This window comes from Cucurbita pepo, chromosome LG10, assembly GCF_002806865.2.
Source record: "Cucurbita pepo subsp. pepo cultivar mu-cu-16 chromosome LG10, ASM280686v2, whole genome shotgun sequence".
NCBI classification, from domain to species: domain Eukaryota; kingdom Viridiplantae; phylum Streptophyta; class Magnoliopsida; order Cucurbitales; family Cucurbitaceae; genus Cucurbita; species Cucurbita pepo.
In genome coordinates, this window is record NC_036647.1 from 1,846,538 (window position 1) to 1,865,526 (window position 18,989).

Consider the following 18,989-nt stretch of genomic DNA (forward strand, 5'->3'; position numbering starts at 1 on the left):
TTTTTTTTTNTCAAGGAACACCATTTTATGTGTATATATATTCTAGAATAACATTATTGTAGTTTTTTTTCTTCAAAAAATCTTATGATAAATCAGGTTGAAATGTCTTTCTAATATTGTTACTTGGAAAATAAATGGTATTATGTAGATGAGAAAATAAAAATAAAATTGATATTGTCAAAATATTTGATGAAAAAAAATTATCTCAAACATAATTTACCTTGTTATTTTTAACTCTCATCTCATCTCTATTAGTTTAAAATATATGGTATTGTGTGGATAAGAAAATATAATAAAAATATAAATGTAAATCAAAATCTTCCCTTTATTAATTATTAATAAATGATATTATGTATATGATAAAAGAAAAATAAATATTATCAAATAAAAATAAAATTATATTGTCAAAGTGTTGCAAAAAATTATATAAATGGTAATACTCAAATAAAATTAAATTAGTAAATATTATCTATTTTAGCCATTGATGTCACAAATTTTAAATTATAATGTTTTAAATTTCACTTAAAGTTCTAATTTAGCTAGTCTAAGTTTAGGTAGAAGTTAATTTGATCTAGTAAAGGGCAATGGTAATGGTGACGATAATTCATAAATGTCGTATCTAATTGACAATTGACGGTCAATTTTGCATTGTAATTTTCAACCGTTATAACTCAACTTATAACACATACTAACTACTGCAAAATAAAAATTTGAATCCTTTACCTCGTATTATTAAACTATAAAATCATAAACCAATAGTTAGCGTACCTAGGATGATATTGTACAAACCAAAAGTTTCTTCAAGAGCCGTTCAACGCCTGAACAAATGCTTGTGAACCTTTGGTACGAGTCGACATGTCAACGAAAGCCGATTATTCGTTCTCTCGAAAGAACTATGATTGCAGTTCACTTCAACGGTTGGATTTTCAGTTTTTAATAGACAGTTACGAACTTCACTTTTGTTCACTGCCTGAGAAAGCAAAGAAATGAAAAACAAACTTGCAATGATGAAATCAATATCAAGAACCAATTGGACCCTGCAAAAGCTACATTTAGTTGTTATGATACCTGTTCATAACATTGAAGACTATTGTCACTGATACCATGCAAGTAACCTACGAGGCATTAGAAGATAAAATCAAGTAAACTGGGAAGGTTAAAAGACAAAATCAAGGCCAAGATTTACCTGAATAAGCTTCATCCTTAAAAACGAGCAAACTACGAGGCATTAGAAGGATAGAGAAAGGGCGGTGAGTCTCGACATCAGAAGCTCCATTAGAATCCTTGTCGTCGAAGCTTTCCGTCAACTGGTCTGGACATGATTTCAACCTCGAATGGGGAGTGAAGTCCATAACGACAGGAGAACCGAGAGACAGAATTGTTACTACAGGAAAGTAAGCAGGCCCATCTTGGTGTGGCTACACAAGAACCAAAAACTGTTTCTAAGATGTTGCTAATTGGTAAAGTACAACACTAGATTAGTTCTATGATGAGGATCATGGCAAGAATATAATTATGATTCAAACAAGAACTGCGGTAAGAACGGGTAAACGTCAGTTCGTACCATTATGCCTTGATTAGGACGGTATTCGTTGATAAGAACATGGTTTATGGGTGCAGGGTATAGATTTGTTTCTTGACAGATCTTCTTGGTGATATTCGTCAGCCATATAGGCACTGCAGAACATCAAAAGACAGAGATTTGTCAATTTAACTGATTCAAGTGGTGTACTATGAAATGATATGGATGCTTGTTTGTCCTACTTAAGCAATCGTAGTAGAAGAATGTGAAATATCCAAGTTTTTGCATAAGGGACATGAAAATATGGACTACCCAACGTAGATGAGTAAGAAAACCGTGCTGATATAAAAAATTTAGAGCTCAAAGGACACCGTTATAAAACCTCTAGAACAGATTCTCTTCAAGTTCGTAAACCACCACTAATATCCAATTGCAAGCTTGATGGCAGTATACGCAACCGCCCAAACCCACCGTTATTAGATATTGTCTGCTTTCGCGCGTTACGTATCGCCATCAGCTTCACGGTTTTAAAATGCGTCTACTAGAGAGAGGTTTCCACACCCTTATAAAAAATGGTTCGTTCCTGTCTCCAACTGATATGGGATCTCACAATCCACCCCTCTTGGGGGCCTAACGTCCTCGCTGGCACACCGCTCGGTGTATGGCTCTGATACCATTTGTAAAAACTCAAACCCACTGCTAGCAAATATTGTCCGCTTTAGTCTGTTACGTATTGCCGTTGGCCTCACGGTTTTAAAATGCATATGCTAGGGAGAGGTTTCCATGCCCTTATAAGGAATGGTTCGATCCCGTCTCCAACCGATGTGGGATCTCACAGTATAAGTCTTTCCAACGGTTTTCAGTCATTCCCATGAGGAGATTAGATTAAACTAGTCTAACCAAAAGTATTAATTCCCCAGAGTAATCGAAAGCAAAAGTTAAATTTGGTAGTACAGCCAACAGGAAGACAAAAATGAAATTTGCTGCATTCCAAACCTCCACAGTGTGTTCACCTATCCTATAAGTTGCCTTATACTTCCAATTTGAAGTTAATTTCTCATGAACCAAATTTCTCCCATTGGTTGTCTTCAATTTTTAAACGTTCAAGAAAAAATTGCACAGAACAGGGAACAAAATGTACTATTACCTTGAACATAGAAAGTTTATTATGAATAGAGCATGCTAGAATTCTGTAATCAAGTCAATAAGAAGTGTATCTTCATGCATTAATTTTAGCTGATATATGGCAATCAAGTTTAAGCTTAACTAAGAACATTTAAATATAGTTCTTTCTTTACTTACATTCTTGGGGAAGAAGACCTTTTTCATGCACAACGCCACCTGCAAGAAATCAATGAATAAGGAAAGCAGTTTTACAAATCTTTCAAAACTTCAGAACTTCGAACAATTAGCAAAAATACATGAGATCGCTATTCAACAAACCCCAATTTTGCAGCCTCCTGTTCTTCAAGGATTTCCATTTTGACGCAGGCGCTTTATAAATCTACAAATGAAACTTACCTAGTTTAGCGAACAATTACAGGGCGAAAAAAAAGGGCAAAGAACGAAAAGCAATAGTAAAATTTGGTACATTATCCAGAATCATAGTCTCATCTTCGTCGCTTATGAAGTCGGGAATATAGAACACTGTTGGAAGAAGCCCAACTTTGAAGTGATTAAGCCCCTCCGCTGATTCCATATCTCTGGTTTAAAATCTCGATTTCCAGAAGGATTTAGCAGCCGAAGAACAGATAGATGAAGATTATTGCGCAAACAGCAAGCCAGGGAGAAACGATGGGAGGTGGACGAACTCTTCCGGTCCGTCTCTTGGAATGATGAATCGAAGATCAAAACCCTAATAATAACCGCAGTTGTATTTCAAAGAAACATGCTAATAGAGAAGCATATGGAGAAATGGATTGACTGACGAAAGAGATGAAGACGAAAGAAAATGAGAATTTCAGTTCAGAGTTTAGACCGAACAGAAGAACTGCTGCGAGAAGAACATTTTTGTGTTAATCGGGAAACAAGAACAATAAATGTATAATAATTTCTTAAAACTTTTTATTCGATTTCTTTTTAAAATTAAATTTTTTTTTTAATATTTTATAATTTATTAGACATAAAATTTAATAAATTCATAAATTTTACAATTGTTATAAATAAAGTTTATAACTCATTTATTATAATTTCTTTCAAGTTTAATTTAATTTTTTTTCATGTGAACGTCGTTCCCTTTCCATGAGCACCCCTCGTTGGGTGCATGACGAACTAGGAAGTCTCTTTGTTTGTGGTCTATGGTTCAAGACAAGTCGAATGGGGAGCCCGCATGTCGATGTCAGGAGCACGTATATGCTGAAACACGCCAAAAATCGTGTGTTGCCAGCCCATCTCCTAATTGTAATGCAACAACTCGGTCTAACTGCAAGAGCAGCTCGAGTAATTCACAAATTCGAGACTAGGACCCTGTGCCGAGTCGTCATAGTCAATCCTTTTCTCGAGGTTACAAATCTACTTGATCGACTCTCTTACTTATATAATTCTTATTATCTTATTTTTTAATGGAAATAATTAATATTTTGGTTTGAAAAATACAAAAAATTTGTGATTTTTTTTTTTTTCCCATAAAAGGAGGAAGGAGGAGAAATTTGTAAAGAATAACAGAAACCGAGAAGTGGAGAACGAACGTGGAGAGTAGAAGACTCATCCGTCTTCTCTTTCTCACATCTAATGATCTTTTGGCTCCTTCGACAGATTCACTATACGATCCTTGCTCCTTCTATCCGATTATGATCTGACTTCTGTATTGCAACGTGGAGATCTTCGTTTTCTCTCGATTGGATCTGATTGATGGTATGCTTCCACTATTGTTTTTTTTTTTTTTNGATTTTGTAGAAATTATTTGAGTCTGAGATGTCGAGATGAAGTTGAAAATTATGATCGTGAGCTTAAATAGAGCATTCGAACAAGTTCACCCGTCAAGTAGTGTTACTTCAGGATCTTTAGGTCCGAAATCAGTTTCGAGTTTTTTGCACGGGCAATTTTCTTTTCTGCGATTAGAGACTGTATCATTTTAATTGATTTTTTTGGTGTCAGTTGTGGTCTTCTCTACAGAAATTAGTTCTTAGATAAACGCTATCGCTGTATGTCTATGGAGTTTAATATTACCTCACGAAACACTTGGGAGCATAGGTCATTGTGAAGGCGTCGGCGCGAAAATGCAAATTAGCTTGCGAATTTTGGATGTTTTGTGAGCCCTAACAGGGTTGAAACTTCGAAGTTCATGCGGATTGCCAAGCTCGTAAAGAGAACGCTATGAGTGGAAAAAGCTTACAAAATTATACTCGGTAAGGCTGAAGGGGTGAGGAACTGGTCGGGATCCCAAATGGATTTTGACTCAATTGTTTCACATCTAAACCAAAAACCTTAATTATCTAGCGTGAGACCAGATAGAGATAAACTTCCATCGATCTAGTTGTTCGTACTGGATATGTGTTTGCGTTTAGTTATGCTTTTACTTGAACCAACACTGTGGAAGGTTAAGCATTTGAGCACGGAATTTGGGTGTTGGCCTTAGCTTTTTAATTGGAAATTCTTCTTGATGTCCTCATCGGGGACTGGAAATGTATCTTGTTGTCTATTGATGCAAAATTTTCATTTTTGCTGATTGCAGGACAATATTGTGTGTAGATGAACTGAGAAGTAGCTACATATGATATAAACTCTGGCATGCCTTCTGCATAGTTATACCATTACTTTGGATCAACAACTTCAGTTGCTTATTGTCTAAAACAATCAGGTTGAATCTGATGGTGAAAACAAAGCAAAGACAGAATAGTAATCCTATTCATCTTTCTGGCTCTTCAAACTCTGATATTGATTTGGATTTGCACGGAGATGATAGTTGGGTGGTGGTAAAGAAGCAGAAAGTCACAATCCTAGTGCCTCCCACTTCAATAGTAACAAGATCCTCATCTCCCAATGCTGGACAAAGTCAGCTGCAGCCAATTACCCAAAAAGTATCAAATTGCCAAGCAGGAACTCTTGAAGAGACATGTCTAGAATCACCTGCTGTTGTACTGCCATCAACTTCTAAAAATGTTAAGCAATCTGTTGCTGCTCACTGTAATTCGACAGTGAAAGAGCCACTGAAGCTAGCTGTCTCCCCAAACCCAGATGAAGCTTGCAATTCAAGGCCTTGTAAGGTTTCAGGATTATTGAAAAGTGCGAAATCCATGAAGCAGCCTACACATTTACATTGCCCTGGGGTCTTTCTCACTGGAAGCACATTGTTAAATCAGAGACTTAGAGCACTTAATCTGGAGAGGAAGCTGCAGAAAGCTGGTGGTTTAAGTAGATGGTTGGAATCACTAGGACTAAACCAATTTGTGGGTATTTTCCAGAGAAAAAGTATCAGTAAATTTCACCTGGTAAATCTAACCATGAAAAAGCTGAAAGATATGGGCGCCAATGCGGTGGGGCCGCGTAGAAAACTGATACATGCAATTGAGTGTGTCTGTCAACCCTACAGTTCTGAAACTTTTGAGCCAGTGTATGAGATTTAATCAATGATATTAGTCCCGCCCTTCAGCTTCTCCTTGCCAGGGTATGCAGTTCCATCCTTGAATTGTTGAGTTGTTAGTTGTGTATATATTAATTCTAAATGTGTCTATTGAATCTTAAAAGGATTGATGGCCGAAAGAGTGTGTGGTTGAGGGCCTATCTCTTGCCCTTGCATCAGGATTTCTTCTTCAATAGGCAGAGAACTCTATAAATCTCCAGCTCTTGGATAGTGAAGATAGAAAGCACATGTTTTCTCAAACGTGATGGGTTTTTATAGAACAAGATCACCATATAATCAGCATGATAATGGGGCAGATTTGGGTTGCATATTTAATCTGTCTAGTAGAAGACTGTTCATTGGTAGATACACACAGGTATGGGGCTAGGAGTTCGAAGGTAATACCGAGCTAATAGAGCGATCACTAGAGATAGATGTACTGGTCAGCAGCATTCCTATCATACAGTAATGAGGTGTTTGTTGAATGAAAAGATTTGGCTTCTTGGAGCTATGTTGAATTACCCAGTTTTTTTTTTCTTCCCCTTTGTTCTTATTTGACTATACAGTGAAAGCTTTTTTTTCTTGAAGAGCAATGCCAAGGATCTCGTGGAGGAATTCTATTTGGGACATACAAAAAGACTTGGGGCAGACATATTCCCTTCAGGCAAGACTTTTCTTTTCGAATAAGAATTTTAATATAGCTATTCGTGATCGATCTATTCATACTCACGTCACGTTATGAACTCAATTGTACACAAATAGACACATTAATTCCATTATCTGTTCAAACAAATACTCCAAATTGAGATCATGAAGCTCCCAAATACATCAATGATAAATACTACGAAGTGTTTGGTTTCCTCGCTACTTTTGCATAATAATGCTCCAAAAGTAGCATTTTTTTCTACTACATTTTGGCTTCTGAATCGATCCATTTCAGAAGTTCACTCAGAGTTCTCACCAAATCCTTCTTCCGTTGTAGGCTTGAACCAACAATATGAATTGATAACGAGATTCAAAGGGGTGCAGGGAGATTTCTATTCATGTGGAAAATTAGCGATCCTAAACCTATTGCTCCCAACCTCCTAATCTCGACCCCGGATCATAGTTTGTGAACAGTCGGAACTCGTTTCCAAGCTTGCTAGAGTGGTGTGGCCTAAAACCACAAGGATGAAAACCCATTAGCTCAGCTGCTCTTTCTGCTTGCACTTCTCCTGCATTTCGTTTTTACACAATGTTTTGTCAGAAGCAAAACAACAGAATTAAACCCAAGAATCTAATCAGTATCTTAGAAATCTTGGTAATCAGGCAACTGATAGAACATCTATTTACAGTAAAAAAAGCAAATTGCTTGGCAGGAAGGTTATTCATCATCACTATACCTGTTAGTAATAGGAGGTAAGATTCACGATTCTGTGCCAGGAAAGAAATTGAACGAGTGACTTTCTCCAAACATTCTTTGCTCTGCAAGAACGAACAAGAAGGGAGCACAAATTATTCATAGCTTGATAGAAAACCATTGTTTCACACACACACACACATATAATCCCAAGCACTAAAATCGTTCCAACAGTCTTTTCTTCACCCGACTCCCCATTTTCTCTTAAATCAAGCTATGAAAAATCAGGAGTAATGTGGAATGACTCCATTCCTGCAAGCTATGAAAAATCAGGAGTAATGTGGAATGACTCCATTCCTGTAAGACGTAGAGTTCGTTATCCCTCATCATCCCTGTTATTCCTCCTCTCTATGAGACGCGGGATCGACCCTGCTCTTTCTACATCCTTTTGGATGATAAGACATGCCTATCCATATTTTATCCAGATTATCAACCAGGGAGACGCGTCATGGTCTCTTTACCGAGTTATGAGAGAGCCAGAGGCAGGAACTTGCCAGCCCTAATTTCTTTGGTAATCCACCAAAGTTCAGAGTTCAGATTTCAGACTTCTTTATGTTAGCACAGTAAGCTCATATAAAATTGATTCACAAACAAAGTATCCAAAAGTGTGAAAAAAAAAACTAATCATAAACGTGTAAGCTATAGACATTATCTCTCACCAGGTAAGGAGGATCTGCTATCACAATCTGAAAATCATGCTTCAATTCCATCGGTAATTCTTCCGGTTCATTATAATCGTAAAATGTGAATTCACTACCATGTTGGGAAAAGCGTTCGTCATACTCAAGAAGTTGTGCAGATACATGCGGACCGAGTTTCTGAGAAATGAAGATCAGACAGAGTCAATATATATTTACAACCAATGGAGCAGCTGGTTAGGGTTTCCAATCCAAAACAGAACTCATTCCGATCATCGGTATGATTGAAGGTATGTATATTTATCCAACACTTGAAATTTCAACCTATACTGAGTAAATTAAAGCAGAACCTCCAAGAACAGAAAATTAAGAACAAATTTCTGGTTTCGAAATGTGACGAAAAGAAAACGACGATCCAATTACCTTCAGATAGGTATAGAGAGTCGGACAAGCAATACAGGCGACTCGAGGAGATTCGAAGTTCTGGCACAGCGTAAGAACCTCATTAGTCACTGTTTCCGCCGTGTCGCGGTCGTACCAGAACTGACTCAGCCTCCAATCCTCCGTCACTAAAGCGACTTCTGAGTCTTCGGAAACTCCGCTTTCCAAGTGAACATCGGGCTGAGTTTGGGCTTGCTCGTCAAGGAACTCCTTGAGTGCAGCCATGGCATGAGAGCTCAACAATGGCGGATCATCATCATTTTCTTCTTCAATCCTCAGGTCTCCGCAAGTGGTCTCTGATTTGCTGGGTGACTCCATTTCTTGCACTCTTTCAGACCGTTTCTCGCGCGAAGGACCGAAGCGGCGGCGATGACTGATAGAGGGAATTAATTCTATTTCTTCCCAACGATTTTAGGTAAAAATCTACTTTCTTTTATTTAATTTAAATAATTTCCACCCTTTTTTAATTAACTACTATATTAAAAAAAAAAAAAAAAANTGTGGATATTTATCATAACATTAATTTAATATTTTATTTCACATCATACTATCAAAATTAATTTTTAATAAGTAAATATATGTTTCTCAAATAGACAAAATACTAATTTAAAACAATGGATTAAAAATATTTAAAATTATATAAAGAATTTAGAAATATTTAAAAAATAAATATAAATAAAACTTGTAGTAGATTATTTGAAAATAATTAACCATCTGTTTTCGTATTAAAATTTTTTTCATTGTTTTTAAATTTTATGTTAAAATTTTGCAAATAAAAATTAAAATAGTCTATGGATTAAAATAAATATTTTAAAAGTAAAAATAAAAAATAAATAAATAACAAAACCCTACGTTAAAAAGATTTAAAAAAGGAAGAAGAGAGTGAAAAATCTCATATAAATTGTTCGAATTTCTTGCAGGGAAGCGGGAAAGGTATCGAAATCCATCGCATGTAGTATTCAAACACAAGACCAACAAAACCAAACTCCATTTCCAAAACCCTCTGTCGGATTTGTTCCGCCGGCGTCCAGAATCTCTCCGGCAGAAGAAACGCTAATCCAGTTCAACTCAGGCATGGCCGATTCCACGGCCAGTAGGAAGAAACCTCTCAGCTTGAACGATCGTCATTACCGCCTCCTTCAGGATCTTTCTGCTCCACCCAAACCCTCTCTGGCAACCGCTCGTGGTACAGTACAGTACACTCACTTCCTTCCGTTTGCGCACTCCGCTTTTTTTCTTGGTTCTCCAATTTCGTAGCTCTGTAGTAATCGCTCGTGAGTTTATTCGTATGTGTGCAGATCAGAGGGCAGGAGACGAAGATGAAAAGCCCTCGAGAATCGAACTTGAGAATCAACGTCGCCTCAGTGAAGTATCGACTAATGTTGACGAACTTCATGATAATAGTATTCCGCAGTCTTCAGGTGTTAATGGTACGGATTTCATTTTCTTCCTGCAGTTCCATAACCATAACATTTATTGGTAATATCTTTTCCTGTCGGTGATGTTATTTTTTTTCTTCATCCGTAATTTTTAGTGGACGAACAGCCGAGGAAGGTTAAGATTGGTGGCCGACGCCGTCTGTGCAAACTTTCGTCCCGAGATGATGGTTATGTGGATAATCCAGTGGGGTTTGATTCCAATGAACCCAATTTTTCTGGTATTACAGATTTTGATTCTCCTTCTCCCCCACCTCCACCGCACTTGGATCATCGCGATAACAAGGAAAGTGATATCAGGGATATTCTGAATGACTTGAGCACGAAGCTTGAGCTTTTGTCTGTCGAGAAAAAGCGTGAAAAACCAAGAAAATTTGATTCTCTTGAAAACTTATCTGCTTCTTATTGTGGAAAAGGGATCGAGGAAGCAAGTGAAGCCGATGAACGTGAGGTTGATAGTCTGAAGTTCTCCACCAACCCATCTAATTCCTTGTTAGGTGAAAATGCAAAAGTTGAGAATGTTGTTAAGACTCTTAACGACGGTTTGAGTGGTGAGTATGGAGTAGAAATTCCCCCAAATAAGGTGAAGGTCGATGTGTTTTACAAGGGAACTCATGAAGTTGATACGTGCACAGGGAGTGAACAACTTCTAAATCTAGAATATGGAAACAATAAACATCACGAAGGACGAGATAAATACACGCATCAGGATGTCCAAAGGTCATATAATTCCCTAGGAAAAACTCCTGCGTCGATAGACGAAGGAGAGGTAGACCTTGAGGATGATTGCGTAGTTCTAAATCGTGAAACCAGGAATTTTAATGAAGTGAGAAGGCGGCATGACAAATATGAAAAGAAGAGTGAGGATTCTGATGGGATTGACATGTTTGATAAATCTGCTGAGGATTTTATATTGGAGGGAAAAAGCTCCACTGGTCACAAGTCTGCTTTCAAATTGCAAGGTAGAATTGCAAAGATGCTGTATCCACATCAGCGTGAAGGGTTGCGTTGGCTGTGGTCTCTACATTGTCGGGGTAAGGGTGGAATCTTAGGGGATGACATGGGTTTAGGGAAAACAATGCAGGTAATAACAGAAAGAACTGTTCTCTCTCAATCTGTTTGTTTGCTTGGATGTGTCTAAATACAATATTTTGTCCCTTTCTTCTCAGATTTGTGGCTTTCTAGCTGGACTTTTTTATTCGCGTTTAATAAAGAGGGTCTTGGTTGTGGCTCCTAAAACTCTCCTGCCCCATTGGATTAAGGAGTTAGCTGTTGTGGGTCTTTCTGAGAAGACGAGAGAGTAACCCTTTATTGCCCGGATTATTTTAAATATATATTTTTACTTCTGTTATAGAACTGAATGCAGCTGCTGAGCTTTCCAATTCCTGTACAGATACTATGGGACGTCGGCTAAACTTCGACAGTATGAGCTTAATTATATTCTCCAGGTTAGATATATCCAAGTTTTGTGATTAAACTAAGCCTGTAACCATTGATTAGAAGAAGCAAAGACAATTCTAAATATTAGATTGCATTATTCTTGGTAGAAATTTGTTGCACAGTGATATTAATCAAATTTTACCTATGTTGGGATTAACCAAAATTATCGGATACCTTCAATTGGTTTTTTAATTGCTGCGTATAATTGAAAGTTCTGTTTTGTCTGTATTACTTGTGTCCGCAACAGGATAAAGGTGTTCTTCTGACGACTTATGATATTGTAAGGAATAATTCAAAGTCTTTACAAGGAAACAGCTTCTTTGATGATGAAGAAACTGAGGATGGAACAACATGGGATTATATGATCCTTGATGAGGTCATTATTTATATACTTGTAATTTACTAATTATGAATTTGTTCATATATATATATATATAATATATATATCTTTTTAATACTTAGATGATACACTTATTTTATTTGTACTGATTGTTCCATATAATAAACAAACTATACTATATTCTACCCTACAGATCAAAGTTTTAGTTGGTTAGATTCAAACTTCTATACCAAACTTAGATTCTTTTATTAGAAGTCCAAATTTCCGAGATTCAAGAACTGGTTCTGTGGTTTTTAGCTTTGAATTTTTTGAAATAGATTGAAGGTTGGTACTCATTTCAATCGACATGCCATTACCTGAATGTAGTGGATATTTCCAGTCATAAATAACTTGTTTACTATAAATTAATGTAGACTTTCCATTCGTTATATATATCGGTGTGATTGATCAACCCATTTATAATCCAGGGTCATCTTATAAAGAATCCTAGCACTCAAAGAGCCAAAAGTTTGCTTGAAATTCCTAGTGCTCATCGCATAATTATAAGTGGCACACCATTGCAAAACAATTTGAAGGTATCACATTACCAGTTCTTTTTCCTGCTTTCAATCATAAATACTCCATGGGAGGTGTATTTAATTTCCGTTCTCTTTCTCTCTCTACTAGGAACTGTGGGCCCTGTTTAATTTTTGCTGTCCTGACCTATTGGGTGACAAGAAATGGTATGCATCCTTGTTTTACTATTGGTTGTTTTGTCTTTTAGATATCTTTTCGTCTTCTTCATGTTACTTGTTCAAAGTTTTATTCATGTATTGTTGGTATGAAATTTGGACTTGCTCAGGTTTAAGGAGTACTATGAGTGTGCAATTCTTCGTGGAAATGACAAAAAGGCTTCTGAAAGAGATAAGCGTGTTGGTTCAATGGCTGCAAAGGTAATGTTTATTGCTTGTTTATGGACCTTTAACCTTTTTGTTGTCGCCTGCCAGTTTAGCCCAATTTTGGGAATTAAGATTTATTTATTATAATAGTAGAAAGGGAAAAAAAGCATTGGGTTTTTTCTCTTGTTGCGTGTGAGCTGGAAGAAAACAACAGTGCTTTGTGAAAAGGGGAAGTACCAGCTCTCTCTCCCTCTGTTTTTTTCCTTCAAAGATTCTTTTTGTTGCTGCATCCTGGACCTTGGTGTACAATACGTGATAATTTGGTGACTAGTAATCACGGTAGATTATGATTTTTGTTGGTTGGTGCTATATTTTGGTAATTTTGGTTTGAAATTTCTAACAGCAGGTTCAGGAGGTTCTTTTCGATGGCCAGTTTTGTCTGTTCTTTTTCTGATTCATGCTAACTGGAAATCTTTTTTTTTTTTTTTTTTTTTTTTTTTTTTTTTTTTTTTTTTTTTTTTTTTNTCGGTTTTTGTAATGTTTATCAATGAATGAAATAATTTCCATCTTATGTTCATTATGAATAAACACTTCTACTAGCTATCTGTAGCATTGTAAGTATATTAATGGAGCTGCATCCTCCTATCGTGGTCAGTGTATATATATATATATATTGCATTTTTTCCAACCTTCTTTTTCAAAAATGGTTATTTGGTACCTTTTTACAGGAGTTACGGGAACGTATCCAACCCTACTTTTTGCGTCGTATGAAGAGTGAAGTGTTTAACGAGGATAATGATCAAGCTGCTACCAAACTCTCTAAAAAGAATGACATTATTGTTTGGCTCAAATTGACTAGTTGTCAGGTTCGATCAATTATTTATCAATTTTCTTCTTGATCACATCATTCAAAGTATAATAATAATGCATTCCCAAATTAATTGATGCAGCGAAAACTTTATGAAGCTTTTTTGAAGAGTGAATTGGTACTTTCAGCATTTGATGGCTCACCATTGGCTGCTCTTACGGTACTTCTCTTATTCTGAAGCAGTGTTTGCGCTGTTGGAACAATTAAATATCTAAGAAAATTCTATTATTATGCAACTTACCTATCATTTACTGCTTTTCTGTTGACACTTGACAGTGCTGTTTGCTTCATGTGGATTGTCTTAGAACTAATGAACGATGGCTTTTTTATTTAAGAACATTCATTAACTACAATGCCTTTACGTCTCTTCTTTTGGAATTTTATGCCCTACTATTCACAATGCAAGTTGGGCTAATTTTTTTCCCAATTTTTTTTTGAATTAGAAAATTGAAAGAAAAACTAATCCACCATTTAATAAAGCTGAGATCAAGTGATACCCCCCGTCCTCATCTATGTTCTAACACTATCTTTTCTTTCTTGAAATGGCATCATCATCCACCCATGCCACAAATGGGGGAGTGCCACAGGTTATATGTAAGTTAATTATTCATTTGGTATGGTGTAGATTCTTAAGAAAATATGCGATCATCCACTTCTTTTGACGAAAAGAGCAGCTGAAGATCTATTGGAAGGAATGGAAACTGTGCTAAGCCCAGAAGATGCTGGTGTAGCAGAGAAGCTGGCCATGCATTTAGCAAATGTGGCTGATAGGGATGATTATGAAGTGTATAACGACAATGTCTCTTGCAAAATATCCTTCATAATGTCTTTATTGGTTAGTGATGTTTGATTGAATCCGTTGTTGAATTTCATAAAAGCTAGTGTATTCAATATAACGTCTTTTCTGTTATTGGCAGGATAATTTGATCCCGAAGGGGCATAATGTTCTAATCTTCTCTCAAACTCGCAAGATGCTCAATCTTATTGAGGTTGGTTCTGACTTATGCTGACGTTTGGTATTCAAATGACACTTTTCATTACAAAATAGGGTTATTGGTTCATAGTGCAAAATGTCAGGATGATTGATGATAAATATGCTATTAAACAACTTTGGTATAAACAGTGGCATGCAATTTATCCATCCAAATATTTTTTTTAATAAGAAACAACTTCTCGTTGATATAATTAAAAAAATTAAAAGTTAAAAGGGACATCTTTAATAGAAACTACTTGTTCGTGGGAGTATTTGTTGTGTGAAATTGAATAAAAATGCACCAGTTCATGGAAACTTGAATTGGCATCTGCAACGAGTACCACCGTTTCTAATCAAGATGTTTAGAAGTTAATATTGAAATAATTAATATAGGTATTTTTTTCTCTATAGGAATCACTATTATCCAATGATTATGAGTTCTTGCGAATTGACGGTACTACAAAAGCCACCGACAGAGTAAAGATTGTAAATGTAAGTAAAGTACCGAAAGACTCTAAGATATATTCATATAACCTTAGTCTTGATATGAACTCTTTTCCCTCTTCTTAGGATTTTCAAGAAGGTAGAGGACCTTCTATTTTTCTCTTGACATCTCAAGTTGGTGGTTTAGGTCTTACACTTACCAGAGCAGATCGTGTAATTGTAGTAGATCCTGCCTGGAATCCAAGGTTCTTGAAATATATATGTTTATTTCTTTCTCATGCTTGCATCAACGTTGCAGCTCAAATTTGTTGAAGAATATCATGACTAAATATCTTCTTTCAATCAAGGCGGATTTCTGTATCTTTTCATCTTTTTTTTCTCTGCTATTATTGTTTCATTTTATTTTATTTCTTTATGGTTATACATGAGAAAATTGTCATTGATTGGTTAAACAGTACAAACATGTTTTAATTAAAGTTTGTTTCCTACAAAATGACTGAAAAGATAGTTGTGGATAATTATTCACAAGTTTATTTTCCTGTTTTTCTGTATATCTTCGATAAATTGAAGAAATACAGATAAAATCTTTGTTTATCTGTATATCTTTGATAGAATCAATTAAAGAAATAAGCCACTTAGCCTTTAGGGAGGAAAGTTCAGTCTAAAGGAATGATGCAATAGAAGGAGAAGAATCAGATGAAATATTATTATTATTATTATTTATTTATTTTTTTAATGAAGGGGTGATGAGGGAGAATGGGCCATTTATGTGCTACAAAAATTCATAATCCAAAAATAGAAATATGAAAACTTAAAGGCAGTTGATTTTTAATACAAGATGCATGGTGAATGTTAAGATTTGTTACACAATTATTGACAATGGAAATTGTGGAAGTGTAGCATCAAAATCTCCTAGTGTAGTGTTGGGATTGAAGACAACCATATTCAAAGCATCATAAATTTGGATACATAAAAAAAAGGGACAGAAGTTTTTATTTTGTTTTATATACAAAATTTGTAGTAATTAACTAGATGTTCTCAATCTGTTTGTAGTACTGATAACCAAAGTGTTGATCGAGCATACCGAATTGGACAAAAGAAAGATGTTATAGTGTACAGATTAATGACTTGTGGGACTGTTGAAGAAAAGATCTACAGGAAACAGGTAATGTTTATTCTATAAATGTTTGTTAGATGTACAAGTCTTATTAAGCATGATGTTAAATATGTGTCATACATAAACCTGAGAATGTAGAATAGTTTACTGGCCAAATGGGTAAACTTTTTTCCCTGTACATATACCCATGATTTATCCATAGACCATATTTGTCAGTAATTTAGTTTTGCGCTCCTGCTGGGAGGCTCATAGATGCCTCTGAGAAATTTTGATTTCTAAAATTTATGTGTAGATTTATAAAGGGGGACTGTTTAAAACCGCAACAGAGCACAAAGAACAGATACGGTACTTTAGTCAACAGGTAATACATGTAAATAATCTATTTGTTTTGCCTGTTGGATTGTGTGGTTAACATTGTAAAATTTTCAGGATCTTCGGGAGCTTTTTAGCCTTCCAAAAGACGGGTTCGATATATCTGTTACACAGCAACAATTGCATGAGGAACATGATCGACAAATTACAATGTACGATTCAAACAATAGATTCCACTAAAGCATATGATAAGGCATCCAGATGCATGTTCACATTTAACACTTTATGCCTATGGTTTACAATACAATAATTTTAAAATTTTGATATTGTCATCTGACTACAGGTTTCAAGTGATACTAAATTTGACCAAGGTGGAAAACACCTCAATATTTAGCATTCTGCGTTTTGGAGAGATTTGAATTTTAGATGAAAACTTTTTTATCAACTGGACTGTACTAGTTGAGTCGTATCATTAATGGATTATATTAGTATGATTTGTTAAGTGTCTACGGAGTTTGGTAAATATGATTTTGATACCCTACATGTTTACACTTCTATTTGGTCGAGAATTTGCGTGAGAAGAAACGAGTGTATTAGCAGTTAGGTTGATAATTAGCGTCCTGATTTGTCTTACAGTTTTACTAGTCTTTGGAGTCCTTTGGGGCTGTTAAACGGGAGACCATAACCGCATTATGCAGTTGTCAACATTTTTTCTTTCCACTTTTCCCGTTTTCACTCGTTGTTCATGGCTACAGGGACGATTCTTTGAAATGTCACATAAAGTTCCTGGAAACACAAGGTATTGCAGGAGTTAGTCACCACAATTTGCTCTTCTCTAAGACAGCTCCAGAACCTGTGCACGTATTGGAGGAAGAAGAGGCATCGTTCAGGTAGCTTTATTTTACGTTCCACTTCTATTTCTAAGCATTTAGCCAGGGAAAACATCAAAAAAAATTTGGCAAATTTTAATCATAATTTACCGCAGGATGATGGGAAAAAAGTGAATGAGATGAGTTCGGACGATAATATTATTTCTTTTTTGAAAGGGAGGGATTTGAGCACTTTTAGTTCCCATGTACCAGGGTCTAGAAATAAAAGTAATCAAACATGTTAAATAAGTGTTGTTTGCAGGAGGCTGCTATATTTCATATTTGGTGTTTCAATCATCATAAATCTTGTCCTTATTTAAAAAAAAAAAAAAACAAAAACAAAAGATAATTATAAGCCTTGCAATGTTCTTTATCTTTTCAAACTAACCAGTTGTATGTTAATATGGTTGTAGGAGGAATAAGGAGTTTGCTTTTGGTGAAAGAGCAACATCAAGTTCTTCACCCGATCCTGATACAGATGGGTATGAGTTCATACGTTACACTTATCAGTTACCGAAAAAATACATTGTCACATGGTGTGATAACATCCTTTTCGTTTGCTTCCAGGGCAAGGTTTGCTTTTAACCCAAAGGATGTGAAGTTGAATAGATTTGCTACAAATGCAAGCAGCAGTCCAAGCAAGCCAACTGAAAGGGAAATCAAAGAGAGAATCAATCGGCTGTCCCAAACTCTAGAAAATAAGGTACGGTTCTATGCGACTTTCCCTTTTGAGTGACAGTTCAAAACGATAAAATCTTGACACAACCAGCAAACAATGCCTTATTTTTTCCGGGGTAGCTCAAAAAACAGATCCAATCCAACAAAATCAAAACCAGACCATAGTTACTAGAGAGTCTATTTACCAATGTCAATAACGAGCCATTAAACCTCTAGATCTCGCCACCTCCCGGCGTCGTTTTGGTTTTAATTCATTTGATCCAAACAGCTCAAATTTTCTTTGGATGAACGAATGATCAGGTACTTATCTCAAGATTACCAGACAGGGGGGAAAGAATTCAGAAGCAAATTGTTGAACTGAATTTACAGCTTTCTGAATTGAAGAGAAAAGAACATGAATGTGAAGTCATCGACATCACCGACGAGTTTCAGAAGGTGCTGAATGTATAGTTTGTATTGTGATGCGAAGACTGAATCTTCTCACGAGTGAGGCTTGAGGCTGACTATATATGTATTTTGAGACAAGAACTGAGGTTTTGTTCTTTAATATGCTACACAAATCATCGAGTCTTATCCCTAAAAAATTAATCGAATGTGCATCTAAATTATTATTTAGTATTATAAACTCTTACCCATGACATATCCTAAATAAATTTTGGTTTGGGATTCATGGTGTTACTCTTTCATCAACTCCCAGTTCTCTAGCACTTCACTGCAAAACAATAAGAGTCCTACAAGTTTTTCTATTGTGGCCACGACCACCACACGTCCCACACAAGTTTTTCCTTCCTTGGCCTCCCCTGAGACCGCCTCTCTCGATCCCGGGATCTCTTTAGGCATCGAAAAGCAATTTCCCGTGCCCTCCAAGCTTTATCATAAGATATGGTAACTCCAAGTTGTTCCTCTACATCCTTGATTATGTCATTTGGTCTATATAATCAGATGCACCTTCCTCAAACTTGGACTTAATCAGCTGACCAACAACCCAACTACTGGCTTGATGATGGTTGCAGTGAACCTTCTCTGTCAAACAAGTATGGACAGTGTGGAACTTTCTTATCAAGAAGCAGTCC

The 18,989-nt window shown here is 36.0% G+C and overlaps 4 protein-coding genes across 7 annotated transcripts; 2 read left to right on the plus strand and 2 right to left on the minus strand.

The window, feature by feature from the left end:
• Positions 1–696: 696 nt before the first annotated feature.
• Positions 697–3,539, minus strand: LOC111803198 (alpha-ketoglutarate-dependent dioxygenase alkB homolog 6). Its single transcript, XM_023687496.1, has 7 exons — positions 3,114–3,539; positions 2,966–3,026; positions 2,825–2,863; positions 1,565–1,677; positions 1,187–1,418; positions 1,069–1,115; positions 697–970 (listed from the first exon to the last, which is right to left on the minus strand). The coding sequence occupies exons 1-7, from the start codon at positions 3,219–3,221 to the stop codon at positions 812–814; spliced, it is 759 nt and encodes a 252-aa protein (XP_023543264.1). The 5' UTR covers positions 3,222–3,539; the 3' UTR covers positions 697–811.
• Positions 3,540–4,164: 625 nt separating this feature from the next.
• Positions 4,165–7,184, plus strand: LOC111803122. 3 transcript variants are annotated; one of them, XM_023687404.1, is made up of 3 exons: positions 4,165–4,375; positions 5,196–6,128; positions 6,672–6,753. In XM_023687404.1, the coding sequence occupies exon 2, from the start codon at positions 5,332–5,334 to the stop codon at positions 6,085–6,087; it is 756 nt and encodes a 251-aa protein (XP_023543172.1). In that variant the 5' UTR covers positions 4,165–4,375; positions 5,196–5,331; the 3' UTR covers positions 6,088–6,128; positions 6,672–6,753. The 3 variants fall into 3 exon arrangements, with proteins under 3 accessions (XP_023543172.1, XP_023543171.1, XP_023543173.1); XM_023687403.1 differs by lacking the exon at positions 6,672–6,753 and adding an exon at positions 6,209–6,618; XM_023687405.1 differs by lacking the exons at positions 4,165–4,375; positions 5,196–6,128 and adding exons at positions 6,209–6,459; positions 7,066–7,184 and having other exon boundaries at positions 6,672–6,747.
• Positions 6,792–8,975, minus strand: LOC111803123 (EEF1A lysine methyltransferase 1). The gene is made up of 4 exons (XM_023687406.1): positions 8,544–8,975; positions 8,142–8,300; positions 7,466–7,547; positions 6,792–7,297 (listed from the first exon to the last, which is right to left on the minus strand). Exons 1-4 carry the CDS (start codon positions 8,877–8,879, stop codon positions 7,152–7,154), a joined length of 723 nt encoding a protein of 240 aa, XP_023543174.1. The 5' UTR covers positions 8,880–8,975; the 3' UTR covers positions 6,792–7,151.
• On the plus strand, positions 8,898–18,534 carry LOC111803120 (protein CHROMATIN REMODELING 24). 2 transcript variants are annotated; one of them, XM_023687397.1, is made up of 23 exons: positions 8,898–8,976; positions 9,482–9,747; positions 9,860–9,991; positions 10,096–11,081; positions 11,167–11,297; positions 11,391–11,445; positions 11,685–11,813; positions 12,245–12,352; positions 12,444–12,499; positions 12,619–12,709; positions 13,384–13,521; positions 13,606–13,683; positions 14,149–14,358; positions 14,441–14,512; positions 14,908–14,988; positions 15,067–15,185; positions 15,994–16,105; positions 16,350–16,418; positions 16,487–16,581; positions 17,125–17,259; positions 17,652–17,720; positions 17,806–17,941; positions 18,217–18,534. In XM_023687397.1, the coding sequence occupies exons 2-23, from the start codon at positions 9,636–9,638 to the stop codon at positions 18,364–18,366; spliced, it is 3,264 nt and encodes a 1,087-aa protein (XP_023543165.1). In that variant the 5' UTR covers positions 8,898–8,976; positions 9,482–9,635; the 3' UTR covers positions 18,367–18,534. The 2 variants fall into 2 exon arrangements, with proteins under 2 accessions (XP_023543165.1, XP_023543166.1); XM_023687398.1 differs by having other exon boundaries at positions 9,860–9,982.
• Positions 18,535–18,989: the final 455 nt, after the last annotated feature.

Excerpts from the sequence above, each read along its gene's own strand:
- LOC111803198 (XM_023687496.1), bottom strand. The coding sequence starts at position 3,221 with ATGGAATCAGCGGAGGGGCTTAATCACTTCAAAGTTGGGCTTCTTCCA. Across the intron at positions 3,027-3,113 it reads AGACTATGATTCTGGATAAT|ATTTATAAAGCGCCTGCGTC; the intron begins GTACCAAATTTT and ends TTTCATTTGTAG. Across the intron at positions 1,678-2,824 it reads AGGTCTTCTTCCCCAAGAAT|TGCCTATATGGCTGACGAAT; the intron begins GTAAGTAAAGAA and ends GATGTTCTGCAG.
- LOC111803122 (XM_023687404.1), top strand. The coding sequence starts at position 5,332 with ATGGTGAAAACAAAGCAAAGACAGAATAGTAATCCTATTCATCTTTCT.
- LOC111803123 (XM_023687406.1), bottom strand. The coding sequence starts at position 8,879 with ATGGAGTCACCCAGCAAATCAGAGACCACTTGCGGAGACCTGAGGATT. Across the intron at positions 8,301-8,543 it reads CTCTCTATACCTATCTGAAG|AAACTCGGTCCGCATGTATC; the intron begins GTAATTGGATCG and ends TTCATTTCTCAG. Across the intron at positions 7,298-7,465 it reads TTACCTCCTATTACTAACAG|GAGAAGTGCAAGCAGAAAGA; the intron begins GTATAGTGATGA and ends AACGAAATGCAG.
- LOC111803120 (XM_023687397.1), top strand. The coding sequence starts at position 9,636 with ATGGCCGATTCCACGGCCAGTAGGAAGAAACCTCTCAGCTTGAACGAT. Across the intron at positions 11,446-11,684 it reads AGCTTAATTATATTCTCCAG|GATAAAGGTGTTCTTCTGAC; the intron begins GTTAGATATATC and ends TGTCCGCAACAG. Across the intron at positions 14,359-14,440 it reads CCTTCATAATGTCTTTATTG|GATAATTTGATCCCGAAGGG; the intron begins GTTAGTGATGTT and ends TGTTATTGGCAG.